At 31.9% G+C, this 14495-nt stretch overlaps 4 protein-coding genes across 6 annotated transcripts in view; 2 read left to right on the forward strand and 2 right to left on the reverse strand.

The window, feature by feature from the left end:
- Positions 1 to 3160, reverse strand: part of LOC108736173 (phospholipase D3) — a 21462-nt gene extending 18302 nt beyond the window's left edge. For 2 of the 3 annotated variants that reach the window (XM_025981398.1, XM_025981399.1), the window contains exon 1: positions 2801 to 3160. In XM_025981398.1, coding sequence (XP_025837183.1) covers positions 2801 to 3145 — 345 coding nt within the window. In that variant the 5' untranslated portion in view covers positions 3146 to 3160. Of the gene's footprint in view, positions 1 to 771; positions 898 to 2800 lie in introns of those variants that run through there. The other variant, XM_025981400.1, reaches the window with a different exon arrangement.
- Positions 3161 to 5719: 2559 nt separating this feature from the next.
- Positions 5720 to 9039, reverse strand: LOC108736174 (docking protein 2). Its single transcript, XM_018468501.2, has 3 exons — positions 8800 to 9039; positions 8154 to 8746; positions 5720 to 7868 (listed from the first exon to the last, which is right to left on the reverse strand). Exons 1-3 carry the CDS (start codon positions 8866 to 8868, stop codon positions 7025 to 7027), a joined length of 1506 nt encoding a protein of 501 aa, XP_018324003.1. The 5' UTR covers positions 8869 to 9039; the 3' UTR covers positions 5720 to 7024.
- Positions 9040 to 9329: 290 nt separating this feature from the next.
- On the forward strand, positions 9330 to 11611 carry LOC108736165 (high mobility group B protein 6-like). The gene is made up of 4 exons (XM_018468489.2): positions 9330 to 9590; positions 9645 to 10491; positions 10554 to 10824; positions 10881 to 11611. The coding sequence occupies exons 1-4, from the start codon at positions 9469 to 9471 to the stop codon at positions 11078 to 11080; spliced, it is 1440 nt and encodes a 479-aa protein (XP_018323991.2). The 5' UTR covers positions 9330 to 9468; the 3' UTR covers positions 11081 to 11611.
- A 733-nt stretch (positions 11612 to 12344) lies between these two features.
- The window catches only part of LOC108736171 (protein unc-13 homolog 4B), a 41143-nt gene continuing 38992 nt past the window's right edge, over positions 12345 to 14495 (forward strand). Inside the window, exons 1-2 of the mRNA XM_018468496.2 lie at positions 12345 to 12601; positions 13270 to 13392. Coding sequence (XP_018323998.1) covers positions 12360 to 12601; positions 13270 to 13392 — 365 coding nt within the window. The 5' untranslated portion in view covers positions 12345 to 12359. The remainder of the gene's footprint in view (positions 12602 to 13269; positions 13393 to 14495) is intronic.

Below are 14495 nucleotides of genomic sequence, written 5' to 3' on the forward strand. Positions count from 1 at the left end.
TATTTTTTATTGACTTCCATAGAGTCCTCTGTTCTCCTATTCTTTCCAATACCTCTTAATTTCTAACCTTTTCTACCCACGTTATCCTCATCATCTGCCTATAACACCACATTTCGAACGCTTCTAACCTTTCCTTTCCGCCGCGCCCACTGTCCATGTTTCGCACCCGTACAATGCCGCGCTCCAAACATACACCTTTAACAACCTTTTTCGAATTTCTAAATTAATCATTCGCGAGCAGTGAAGTGACTTATTTTTCTATCCTCTGTTTTATATCCCTACCAAGGTCTTTAAGGAATATTAAATAACTATTAAATTACAAGATAAAAGTTATTAGCTACCTACGATTTTATATTTCTCTAGTTATTGGAAATTTAGAAAAATACAACGTAGGCTGGTATATGAAGTTGAAAGAATAATAAGTCTGGAATTATAAATTTTAAAAAATAACATGAAACTGTTTTATTGTGAACAAATTTCAAAGTATCTAGAATATATGGTAGTAACGTGTACTATTCCAAAAATTCTTATATCTTTCGTATTCACGGAAGAGAAATGAAGTTTCTACTTCTGCCTCATCATAAAGTAAGCTCGAGCGACCGAATATTGTAGTTCTGTCTCGACGGGCAAAGCCACGAAAATTAGCTATGATTAATATTTGTATATAATTTTATTCCTAATTTTTATTGTAGGTACTCAACATAATTTTAATTTCAGAAAAAATTATTTACTCGAATAAAAATTTAAAAAAATATATAAAAAATTACTTACAGTTTTTTTCAACGCATTATCCGATCCATTAACTGTCTTTTTCCAGAAAATCATTAAAAATATACTATAATTCATTAACGCTGTGCTTCTAAAAGTAACCTTTAATTCAAAGTTATCTAATTAGCAAGAGGCAGAATTCAATTACGTATGTATATAGTGAACAATGAAGGCTATTGAGGTGATACTTTTCCAAATGTGTTCTGTGTTAGTGTACTGTGTACTGTATCTGTGTCAGTAATAAACTGGTATTTCCAAGGTATCCGATTATGTCTCTCCATGTGTATTTTGCCTATATTGCTTTTTTGAAAGTTTTTGTCGACAATACAATTTTAAAATGAACAGCTACATTCATTCCTTGGTCTTATTAGATTAATATATATACGCGAGTCTTTCTCAACCGTACGATAGTATAGTTCAGATGTTTAAAATTGACAGAAATACTAACCAGACTAGAGCGATTGCTAACAGAATGCCTACTTTTACTTAGGACAGGCGTTATAGGGAATATCGTAAACATAGAAAAGAGATGTCAGGTAGGAATTGCAACGGACATTAATAAAGAAAAGGGAATAATATTACACCAATTGATGTGTAACAGAAGGAAATGAGGACAAGCAAAATTTGAGCATGTTACCAGCGTCGGATTTTAAAGAAAGTTCAACGTTCTCAGGAATTTAGGAAGGCAAGACGCTTATTTAAAGATATAATTCCAACCAACCAATTATAAAGTCAACCCTGATCTTTTGGGTCATCATAGTCAACCTCTAACCGCCCACCGCTTACTATTATTCTATTATTCGGTTATCTTTTTGAGTGAAACTTCTTTAGGCACGGTAAGGTAAGTTCGTTTCATGCGAGTTGCTATGTAACGAAATCATGCAACGGATGTCCCCCTCTACTCGGCCACGTAGTCGAGTTCGTAGTGGGGATCGCTTCAATGCGACGTTCGTTACAAGCAACTCCGACATGTATAGTGTAAAATTTAAATTTATAATGTACAAATAACACCATTAAACCCAATTCCTTAACCCCTATCCTATGTTTGTGTGTTTGAAGAAGTTTTACTTTAGTAGCGTGTTGTGTAATTACACGTTGTATTTTTTTTTTACTGTGTCTGTACTCTTTATGAAGCATTTCCTAATTTAATAAGGACATGTTTAAAACGCAGCAAAAGATTACAGTCCCAAGTGGAAACAAGACAGAAGATTCGTCTATTCTCACAGATAATTTTTGCGGACTTGGGTAATTTTAATCGTCCCGACTATAATACATTTAAACACATTGTACATTAAATGTAGTAAAACATACATTTTATACAGCAAGGCAAGGAGCATACGCACGATACAATAAAAATAACTGTTGCAATTTTTCTTTTATATATCGCCACACTTGCAAACCAAGACGACATTACTTTAAACATTATTTCGTTAGTTATTTTAAAAACAAAAAGAATAATATGCAACTGCAACAAAAATACTACACAACCCTACAGATACATGAATAGTTTCTCAAGGATTCTGATTCCATCCTTTAGGAAGTACCCATTCAAGGATATATATTCCAGTGATGTACGTAATAAAGTAATCCGAAATTTAAGTTAGGACTTAGGACCCTTTCAGTATAAACTAAAAAATTTGTTCTTTATGGACCTTAAATGATATTAACTATTTCCCACGGAAACTAATTAAAGTTCTTTACTAAATGTTCCCGTTGCGTCGCTACGTAAATCTCACTCAATCACTTCACTCAAAACTTTTACTCGATTTTTAAATTTTGTGCACATACAGACACATGCACCATCCAGAACTATGCATTTTTCGCGCAAAAATTTCACGATAATACATGGACCGTATGACCACTCATACCGCACTCTTTTTTAATAAACGTAGAATGACGAGACCTTTAATTTGATAAATGGTACACGTATCCGCGATCTATGAAACCACTCCTTCCATATTATTATTGAAAACAACACATTTATATACTCGTTCCCGAAAATTGGCGTAAAAAATACTGAAATATCACTCACCGAAAGTCTCGGCTTCCCCAAGATCCCGGGCTTGTACCTGCTCCTTTTTTCCGGAGTCGGAGGTATGAGAACAACGAGCTGATCCTGGTCTTTGGAACTACCAGGTCGACTGGGTGATCGCGAATTCGTCGTGGTCGAAGAGCCCGACGTTGTTGGCGCTCTTGGAGGATGAAGATTGTTGCAATGGATGTTGGTGGCATTTTCGCCGAAACTTATATTGTTCGTATTGTTCACTTGAACCAAAAGACTACACGTTTGCGACGCGATTTGAAAAAGACCATCCTGGAGATTACGGTGATGCTTCGGGGAATGCTTCCCGAAATAGTCCCAAAAGTGATGGGGCATCGTAAACTTCGACCATCACCAACTGAAAAGAAAAAACATCTCTGCAAAACGAGAATGACAACAAACGTTAATTTAGTGCTTAATTTATTTCATACGCAAAAAATAATTTACCTGTTAAAAGTCACTCTAAGTGTAGGAGTACCTTATATAAATCTGTGTTCACTACGGAGCTGTTTGTAATTTTTACGTATTACACACTATAAAGAAACTCTTTATAGTTTTTTATAATTTTTGAATTCGTTTTCGAATCCCTCGCGTTTTCTCGGCTGACAATTGTGAGTGACGAAGCGCGCAAGACGCAGTTCGCAACGTCGGGTAAAATTCAAAATGCGTCTGGCGCAAACAATCACCTTGCGGGCCAAAAACATGACTGAACAAACGCACGGGCTAAAATGGGGCAAACTCACCACTGGACAGGCAATAACGTACTAGAAATGTAAAGAAAAAGGAAACAACAACAACTATCGATCCGGAACGTTCCTTCATTATTGCATGAAAACACGCTACCTTTCTTTTAATCCATACTCAAGCCAGGTGTCGAAAGGGAAGTTTTGAAATGGAGGTTTTATAGGTACAAGTTGTTACACGGGTAGAATGCCAAATTATAGGTGAATTTGATAAAATGTTTAAAAAACATTTGAAAACATAAACATCCGAATGAAAGCTTGTCTATTATTACTCATTCATCATATGCACGAATTTCAAAATTGTGACAATAAAAAAAAAATTCAGCCTCACTTTTTTAATATCAATTACAAAACTCACTTGTAGTAGGAACGTGTGAGTATGAGAAAGTAACTGACTAGTCAAATATATAGAAAGGAAATAAATGATAAATGATTGAAAAGATATGAAAAAAATAGTGAATGATTGCCTAATAATAAAGCAAATAAGAGAGGGTAAAAGAAATAAGAAATATAGTGGAATATAAGGTCTTTGGAGAAAAAAAAAACGAATATAAAAGAGCTTTGAGAAAGTGGAGAATTAATGAATGTGAAACGGAAGTACAGGGAATACAGGGAGCATATTAAAAAAGGAAAAGAATATAGTTATGATTTGATAAGGAAATTTAAACTGGCTAAAAGGGCGATAAAATTTTGGAAGATTTGAATGCCTACAAAATGTAGAAATACTTAAAGAACTCTAAAAAAGAATACATACGCCGTTACCATGAAAAAAGGCAACTATGGACAGGATGGAATACCGGGTGAGACGTGGATACACTTATATACAGAATATAACATGGGAAAATTTGTAGGAATAAACAAATACCAAGTGAGTAGAAACGTAAGCTGATAGTGTCAAAATACATATAAAAGAGATGGAACAGAAATGTGAAAGGATGAACCACAATAAGATACATAAAGAAATAATAAGTAATAAATTAGAAGACGAGAATATATTCAGCGAAACACAATTTGGATTTAGGATGGGGCGAACGATAAATACATTTTTTCATTAAAAAATGTGATACGAATGAATACAAAAATTAAAAAGAAACTTAATTATGGTCTAAAAAGTGGCGTATGATTCAGTTGACAGGGGGGAATTGCTAAATATGTTAACAGTAAACAAAAATTTACAGGTGTATGTAATAATACACCTAATTTTTTCAAAAGTGAAATTGAACCGAAAATTTTTAGATCATATCCCTTTAGTAATCTAAAACAAAAGTTACTTTTCGTAACTGCAATATTTTTTAACTACAAAAACCGAAAAGAATAGAAGTTTAATTAATACCATATATAACTGATTTTTATTTTCTTACCATATTAGTACTGCTTGTTTCACACACCATTGTATTTTAATTACTTAACTTCCCATATAAATAATATACAGGCGAAGATAATTTATTAAAATGGCCCCAATTATGGAGTGTAAAATGTAGCCAACCTTCAACATACAAATAGCACTGCATACATTTAGGCAAAGTTGGACTGGCTGAATTTACTTAACAGCTCAATATCTAAACTTACGTCAACAGAAAGATTGACAACTAATGCAACTAACCTTAAAAAATTTAAATAAACAATTCAATGTTTCTGCCAAACATTATACAATAATTTAGTCAAAAAATGGCTTATAAACACGTTCAGCGACTATTTAATATTCAATCATTACAAAGACTTCAAGGAAGCTTTTTACGACCTCCTGTCGCTTCCAACTTTTTAAATATAGGTGGAAGATTCATCAATCATATTTCACAAGCTAAGATTGAAGAGAAGGTTCACAATGCATCGGTCCTCACAAAAATTGATGTAAAGTTCTTACTGATGTACACTTGCAAAGTATGTAATAACAGAAATAGCAATCACATTTCTAAAAAAGCCTACCATGAAGGAGTAGTCATAGTAACTTGTGAAGGATGTAATAATCACCACCTTATTGCTGACAATTTAAAATGGTTTACAGACTTAAATGGTAAAAAGAATATTGAAGAAATCTTGTCAGAAAAAGGAGAAACTGTACAAAAAATTGGATTAGGCGAATACTTAGTAAAAAACAAAGATTTCATTGAGGAGTCAGAAGTTAGAAAACTTACCGATTAAAAATGTATTTGTAGGGTAAATGTACTCATTGTTTTTACAATAAAATTTTATTTACATATTTCTGTCTTTCATATAAAAGTGTAAAATACAAAAATATGGCATTGCAGTAGCACCCACTTTAGCTAAGGGGAAAGATATTTAAAAAACAAATGAAGCAATTCTAAAAATGCTACATAATGCTCAAGAATAATAAGAACACTTTCACAATATGTTATAATTTTTAATTTTTGGATATTCAACTTTTTAATAATTCTTGAAAAAATGAGATCATTGGTTCCAAAATGTTATTTTTAAAAACTACTCTGTCCCCTTGTGTCAAAAAAAAAAAACAGATTTACATTCAGAGATAAACTGTACAATTGATTAAAATGGCACTACTCTGGTCAAAAACAATTTTACTTATTAACTTCTTTACTTTCTTTGGTCCGAAGTACTAAAGAAAATAATACTTGCAATAAAACATTTGACTCATCACATACTTTAAAACAACTATCATATCAACAATAAAAAGTATATATATTTATAATGGTTGCAAATTAAAAACTTGAAAAAAACTTAACTGATCACCGGAATATTTTATCAGTCTATTTGGACGGCACAATAATTAAATTAATTTCACGATCAGTCTTTAAAATCCAAATTTACAAAAAAGTGTTTAGAACTTCAAACAAGCAAGTTTCTAATATGCAACCTAAAGAAAGAAGAAGCAGTAAAAGAAACAGATTTAAATAACACTTCAGCGCAGATAACTATTTCTTTTTGTTTGAATATTTAGAATTAACTGATATGGCCCCAATTTGCCTAAATTTAAGTATATGTATATATATATATATTTATATATAAAAGAAAGAACAGTTTCTATCTCGCATTAAATTAAAAATGTATGCTTATTCCTTAGCAATTATAGTAATAAGGACAACTTCATATTGTAATTGCATCATATTATTCTTCTAAATCACCCCCATAATTCTAAAGAAATCATACTAAACTTGATTGGTTAAATTAAAAAGGATAGCAATATTTTGCTCTGATCATGGCAAGGCGACAATATCTGTTTGTGAAATTGTTTCATCATTCTTCAAAAACTTTCAACACAAAAATGAAATTAAAACGAAAGTCTAAAAAAACGTGATTTTCAATTCTGCCGGCAGAATTTTTTATATGTTTAAATAGAGCAATTTTATGAAAATCGGCAATGATTTCTTTGTCAAAACTAACTTGTGACTAATGCGGAGGATTTTTAAGTTTAGAGCGATAGAAAAGGAAAATACGTTTTTATAAGTTTGAGCATTAGATTTTTTAGTTTCAAAAACAATTAGGTAAAACCTGACTAGACCTGTTTTGGTTTACTAATAATCGCGTAAGGATCGTCGTTGTGAAACTGGTGATCGACAGGGGGTTCTTTCGGCGGTTTCCGAATTAATGCGTAACCTAAATGAGAATCGTCTGCTATTCTCACACTCTCTATGATCGGTGGTATAACTTCGTCGTAATCATCACTTGTGTTTTTATTATTTTGTGGATTACTATGATTCACTTGAGTGACAGCTGTAAGCTGTTTATATCCCGATTTTGAGACGTTAAGTTTACTGCAAGAACCAAAGAAGTTCAATCTATCATAACTATCCCCGTTTTCGTTCAAGTCTGCTGGACTTTCCTGGATAATTTTAGATGCTTTTGGCAGTGTTTGAGGCTCCATTTGTATTTCGGCTTTAGGACGAATCTTGGGAACGCATTCTACAAGATCATCACAATCATTTACTACTTCAACATGTGTAACGTCGTCAGTTCCTAATGTTTTCCATGCATCAGAACGATATTCCACTTTATCATAATTATCAATTGGTTCATAGTCTTCAAGTTTTTTTGACAGAGATGACTCAATATTTTGAATTGGTTTACGGGGTTTAAGGGATTTAATATGTGTAAAACCAGTAAAACTGCGATTAGATTTAGACTCTGAGCTCATCTCAATGAAAGAATTCAAGGACTTGTTAGTGGAATCTATTTCTCGAATACTAGTTGAAGTAGTTGGAGAAGGTGGCAAAGGACTTCTGGAACGAGCCTCCATACTTAAAGCAGCATGAAACTGATGATCCACACAATCCAAAAGAGAAGGTGATGATTCCCCACTGAGAAGCTTCTTCATTGATTTCATTTTTGTTGCAACACATCTAGAATATTTCATTGTATATTCAGCTTCTAATACTAACTTTATTATAAGCTGCACATAAGTATTGTGCGCATGTATCTACTTATTTGTACCATTATTAATATCCTGCATACTGTACAAGTACCTTTTACCTAACCCTACCCAACTGCCTTTCTTTGAAAATATAATGAAAACTTCTTTTTTAAAAAAGTAATAATATCAATTAAGCATCAAGAATATTATTGGAATATATAAACGAATTAATAAAGTAGGAGAGATAATTTTTGGTCAATGTATAAGCACACACCTGAAAATTTCCTGTTGATTGGAATGTAATAAATGAAATGTCCCTTCTCCAGACTCACATTTTCTTCCAGCTTCGAAAGTAAATTTTCCACTTCGATATCCATATCGCCGTATATATCGATATGGCCAAGTGAAAAGAAGTTTGTCATCATCTATGTTCCTTAACTGTATTGCAGTCGAGGTTAAGACTAACATATATGGCTTTGGCTCTAAATTACATCTTTGTGAAGCCTCTGATGGATAAAGAGTTATATGAAAAATACCCTCGCCAGAAGAGCAATACAGGTCATTGTCTTCTTCAATACTACTTATTTTGGATACATCATCTCTAAATGCAACTGATTGAAGTGCCACAAGCCATTCTCTCAACGAAGCATGTGTAGTTGTTCCAAAATCATAAGTAGCAGTTTTTGTAATGATTGTTATAAATGTTGGACTTTTCTGAACAATTTTTACGCAATTTTCCAATGTAATAATCCTAGTGGAGCAATTTTTTGATGCAGTAGCATCATCAACAGTGTCATATATTTCTAACCTCTCTATTCCAAATTTACTTGCTTTATACAGTACACAGAATTTTTGTTGCCATGATTTCTAGAAATTTTATCTTGTTAGATATTAATATTTCAAATGCAAGGTGAATTAACCTTTATTAACAGCTTTCCTTGTGGAGGAAGTAAAAGGATTCCAGAAAATACAGGTAAATCTTGATCCATGATTGTAGCCTACATTTTATACTGTCTTATGCAGAATTCTGCTTTCATATTTCATATAAAACCTAACTAATCAAGTACACCATCACTAATTTTTAATTTGCTATAAGAAATATAAATAATCTCCGACACAAATTATTAGACGAATTCTGATTATTTTTGCTTTTTTGTCAATGTTGTCCATAGATTATATTAGATGTTGTCAATGTCCATAGATTATTGTCATTCCCAACTACCAACCATAGTTTTCAATACGGTCAATCTATGATTTTTAGGAGTTTTCAATTTAAAACCATAGACTACATCTACATGCAAAGAGATTACAGCCATAGATCAGATAAGTTTTTATTATTCGATCAAAACATCAGTTTTTATTGTTCTTTGTGCAATTTTTTGAATCATACATGGATATTACAATTTCAAAAAAAATTTATATCAGTATTCACAAATACGTAATTAATTAATGTGGCAGTACGAATGAATACATCTCATCTAATATTGACATTTCATCTATGACTATAGTCGTTATACATACAGGTTATGTTTACTTTTTAGCTTGGTAGCCGGGTAAAAACCTTATTTTTATTTAGTTTTGGTTGTAAAATGGCCCAAATACACTGTGTTCCTGAAGAAAATGACAATACTTTACTACCCACTTTAGCGGAAACTCATTTTGAAGCAAGTAATCTGTTGAAAAATGGAATTTTAGTCGAGACCAGCAAAGGGTAGGTGTGTAATTAAATTTTCAAAATAGAAGTTTTACATGTTTAATGCTTTAGACTAGTCTGCATGTCGTTAAATGATGCTCTTTCTTCCAACTTAAACTTGTCTGCTGAAGATTTGCAAGAGTTGGCCACTCAACTGATATTACAAGAAAGTTCACGCAAAGATAGTTCTGATATATCTGATACTTCTTTACAAATCAATTCCGATATTTGTTCCACGGATACAACGGCTGATAGTGACGACCCTACTAGTGAAAGCAGTGACAATTTAGGAGAGAAATCTCAAAATTTATATAAACCATTAGATGTCCAAACAGATGAAATTGCAGTTGTACCATCTGTTCCAGGATATAAATATATTGTTCAACCTAGTACTTCATTAGATTCTGATACAAATATTACTGATAATGCTAATAAATTGATGGTAAATTGTATAAGTAAAATTAGAAATGACAGCCTACACAAAAACGTACCTAAATTATTTGACCAAAAACCTGTTTTGATAAGTGAAAATACTGATTCCCCTAAGCTGCCAGTTAAAAGAAAAGGAGGTTGGCCTAAAGGACGTAAGCGAAAACCAGAAGTACTGCATTTACCACCTAAAGCTCCTGCAACTGGCTATACACTTTATTTAAATGAAATGAGAAAATCATTTAAAGACAGCTCTTTAGCTTTTTATGAAATAACAAAAATTCTTGGAAATAAATGGTCCAGTTTGAGTTTAGAAGAGAAAAAGCCCTATCTAGACAGAGCTGAGGAGGAGAAAAAAAGATATAGAGAAGAACTACGAGTATACAGACAATCTGGAGCTTATCAACTGTATTTGGCTAAAAAGAGAAAAAAGAAAGTCCAAAACAATATTCTTTCTGAAAGTGATATGGATGCAACTGATGATTTTGATGTAAATAATGCAATGTTAAATCTTCCTATCTATAAATTGTTTAAATGTATTCTAATTTGCAGGATGAAGATAATGAAGAACTTTATTGTCGTACCTGTGACCAATGGTTTCACAGTCTGCATAACAAGAAAGAACATTTACAAGGAAGACAACATCTTCAAGCAGTTGCAGGTCATATGAGAGCTTTAGAAATTGATCATTCCCATGTTAATGAAGACGTTAACTGCACAGTTGTTACAAATATTGAACTGGATAACTTTGATAGTACCAGCAATGATTCTTCCTCTGATTCAGTAACTGAAGCGATGGCAAATCTAGTATCTCTGATTTCAAGTATGTATTATACTTCATGCTTCCTTTTTGAAATAGTGCATAAATTTAATTTTCAGAACGCGATATGGAGTTAAAAGTTTTAAAACAAACACTTTTGCATGAAAAACAAGCAAATCTTTCATTAAATCAACATCTAAATACTTTAAAACAGCAAGAGATCCAATTAAAAAATGAATTATCTACAGAAATTAAGAAACAAAAAGATTTGGAATCTCAAATTTTGTACTTTCTAGAAATGACATACATTAATGGTTAAAAAAATTTTTGATTTTATTTTTTGTTTTTTATTATATTTTTATGATAGTTTATTATTTATTGCAACTTTTGTAATATTTTTATATTGCAGGTTTAATTTATATACTGGCTATTTTGTATACCTACATATTTATCAAATTGTGTATATAAATATTAACTGGACTTTATAAAGTATAAAAGAAAATGATTTCCTAAATTTTATATATCGAACTTAATATAACAACTATTTAATCTTACTTTTACCAAAAATATATTTTAAAAACATTAATTCATAAAGTAGGTCCTAACATTGTAATCATGTCAACTGAGGTAATTAGGTTGTTCTGTGATAATGAAAATTTAAAAACCGCAGTCAACATGTGTGATCTAACACAAACACACTCGTCTACGTATGTTTATTATATAATATTACTGTAAAAATTAAACTATTAAGTTTTTCTATTAAGGGGGCACGTTTCGTTCAAAATATGAATGTGTAAGCCCCTAAAAATGTGATAAATTTTAAAAAGAAAAAATAAAAAGTTAAACAGTTGTTCGATTTTCTATTACACAACCAACAGAATGAATTTTAAAAATGATTATTTCCTTTATGTATTTTTCTGCATTTTCGATTTCATTCAGAAGAACCGTTTATAAAATACGTTAAATTACCGTAGTGCTATTACAAAATACAAAAGACTGTAATTCGTTTTGAAAACAATGTACACATACGTATATATATATATGTGCTCTTGTAGTAGTTAATAGTAGTTTCATGTATAGCTGTATATAACAGAAGATAAAGCGATAAATTGCGGAAACATCCAATTGCGCCGGAAGTCTCCCACCTTTTAAATTTCATCCTGGTCTTTTAAAGCGTAACAGGTAAGTCTGCAGGTTTCCCCGACAGTGATTGGAAGCCTGCTTCCCTCTTTCATTTAATTGCGGTCGAAGAATAGAACGTCCTCATTGGTGTTTTTTTTATCTTTTAAGCGCAAACAATTTTGATACATAATTTAACTTGTGCAGGTGCTTAAATGTTAAAAGAGCAGTGACACTGACCGCGAAAAATACTAATTTGTTTGCAAAAGAAAAATCGAGCGTGCAAAACAAAAATGGAAATATTAAATGAGAATAATGTGAACAAATTTTAAGTCAATTTCTTACATTAAAAAGAAGTTCAAGAGAGTGCAATAACTAAGTTTAAAATATAAACTTTGGTGCATTATTTTAAGAACACTTGAATTAATGATAAGATACTTTATTAGTAACTAGATTTACATTTTAAATTTATTTCGAAAATGCAGGAAGAGTTAGAATTAGTGATGCGATGTATCGAAATAATAAGAATTCGCGAAATATCCTGTGAAAGTTGCGGAGCTTTGAGAAGAAGTTTTTCTAGAAGAAATCCTTACTATAAATCTATTTATCGTCCAAAAACAGGAGATACAGGTCGAAAACGAGACAAAGAATTACCCAACATCGAAGATTTACAGTCTCTTGTACTCGCGTCTCATAAAAACACTGGTCGAAGAAAAATTAGGTAAGTTGTAATAAAAATACGTTAAATTAAAAAATCCTTGAGACCAAGGAAACGGCTTATTATTTTAAAAAGAATTCTTGCAGAGGTTCAAAAAACTCAACTAGGCCAACAGTAAATATATCCATAATATTAATGTTATTGTCGGGAAACTAGTAATCCCTTTTCCAAAGTCTAAAAGAAATACGACTTTTTTAAATTCGTTACTTAAATTGCTCTTATTATCACCAAGTAATTGTATTATGCGTATTACACTTTTGACTTTCAATTAACGAAATTAAGCTTGATTGACCTTATTGCATGCAAAAACTCATCGGGCATGTACATGAATTTTAGGGATGTAATAGCTAATTTAATTTAAAATCAAAGTAGGAAAAAGACGTTTAATTAACTGAATAATTAATTATAGATAATTAGTTACAATAAACTTTGGGGAGACATATGAATACGTATTTCCAATTGATGTTCCAATTTCATTTGATTACATTTTAGTAAAAACAATTCATCCCTTAATATTTTTTTTTTCTAATAAGAAATATAAATAAGCAATTTTAGATATTTTCTGTCTTATTTTGTAATTATTATTACCAATCTATGAAATTTATTTTGCTTAATTTTTTAACAACAATTACCTCTTATTAAATGAAAACTAAGAGAGAAAATTATTTTAGAGAAATCCAAAACTGCCAAAAAAAGTTTCTACGGAAGACACTTCGTCAATTTCTATATAAGAAGAAATCAACCCCTTGGATTAAAAGATGGAGAAATAGAAAAGTAAACCCTGCCCAACCACAGTAAGTCTCAATAAATACAGATCAATACATTATCATACAGACAGAATAACAAATGATAGATAATTTAATTAATGCTTAAAATGAAAATTTTATATTTTTTCCACTTCAAGAAGTACATACAGTATATTCTCTTGGAAATTCAATAATTGTTCTAAAAGCGTCTCTTTATGTGTATGCATTGTTTTTTCATGCAAATTTAATTGTCTAATACAATTACAGTTATTCGACATACGCATGTCACAATTATGTTAACTATTCCGTTAGATATGATAGAAAACTTCGTGTTTTGTCGAAACAAGTGTATTCGAATATTTCATGCTCATTCAATTACAATGAGGTTTCTCACGTTTTTTTTTTGTTTCTCGAGCGCATCATGTTCGTCATACGTTGCGTAAATTTAATCGAAAAACACAAAGAAAACACAAGTGCAATGACTTCAGAGGTTGCGGTCGTGTAATTTCAGCTTTGTTCATCTTCGCATGGCTGAACTTCACATGAGTATCACGAATCCAGGAGCTTACTGGAAGATGAGACAAACTATGTCCGTTCTAATAAAAACTTTTTGGCGCGGAACTATCCTAACTGCAATCGACATACGTAACACTTATTACAGATTATTTTTAACTTTTTGCGTACCTCATAAAAGAGAAATCCTCTTAGGTCCATTTCAACGTTTATTTGTTAAAAATCTAATTAAGCAGCGATTACTACCCTCAACTTCTTAATTAGCAGAAGCGCAACAAAGTGAGGTGTCCGGGGTATCCGGACAGCCCCTAGAGTTCAATGGACACAATGGGAGCTAACAGATGATATACCTAAATTAGCACAATGACTTTTGGTAGAATTATGATACAGGCTAAAGGGCCGTTGTTGGTCTAAATCATCTATTGGGTCCAGACGTTTCTTCTTCGGCAACTGCTGCTGAGTTCTTCAGTGGTACCAGAACTCTCTCGTCACTGAGTTGCTGGTGAGACGTCGAGGTACTGTCTTCGTCCACGCTATCAAAGCAAAACCACTGAAGATGTCAATCGCAGTTGCAGACGAAACACTTCATTTAGACCACGACCCTTTAGTCCAAATCATACTTTTATCATGGATTTCGA

This window comes from Agrilus planipennis, unplaced genomic scaffold (genome assembly GCF_000699045.2).
Source record: "Agrilus planipennis isolate EAB-ADULT unplaced genomic scaffold, Apla_2.0 scaffold100, whole genome shotgun sequence".
Classification (NCBI taxonomy): Eukaryota; Metazoa; Arthropoda; class Insecta; order Coleoptera; family Buprestidae; genus Agrilus; species Agrilus planipennis.

Excerpts from the sequence above, each read along its gene's own strand:
- LOC108736174 (XM_018468501.2), bottom strand. The coding sequence starts at position 8,868 with ATGGATCAAGATTTACCTGTATTTTCTGGAATCCTTTTACTTCCTCCA. Across the intron at positions 8,747-8,799 it reads AAGGAAAGCTGTTAATAAAG|AAATCATGGCAACAAAAATT; the intron begins GTTAATTCACCT and ends TAAAATTTCTAG. Across the intron at positions 7,869-8,153 it reads AATCAACAGGAAATTTTCAG|ATGTGTTGCAACAAAAATGA; the intron begins GTGTGTGCTTAT and ends GAAATATTCTAG.
- LOC108736165 (XM_018468489.2), top strand. The coding sequence starts at position 9,469 with ATGGCCCAAATACACTGTGTTCCTGAAGAAAATGACAATACTTTACTA. Across the intron at positions 9,591-9,644 it reads TTAGTCGAGACCAGCAAAGG|ACTAGTCTGCATGTCGTTAA; the intron begins GTAGGTGTGTAA and ends TTAATGCTTTAG. Across the intron at positions 10,492-10,553 it reads ATGCAACTGATGATTTTGAT|GATGAAGATAATGAAGAACT; the intron begins GTAAATAATGCA and ends TCTAATTTGCAG.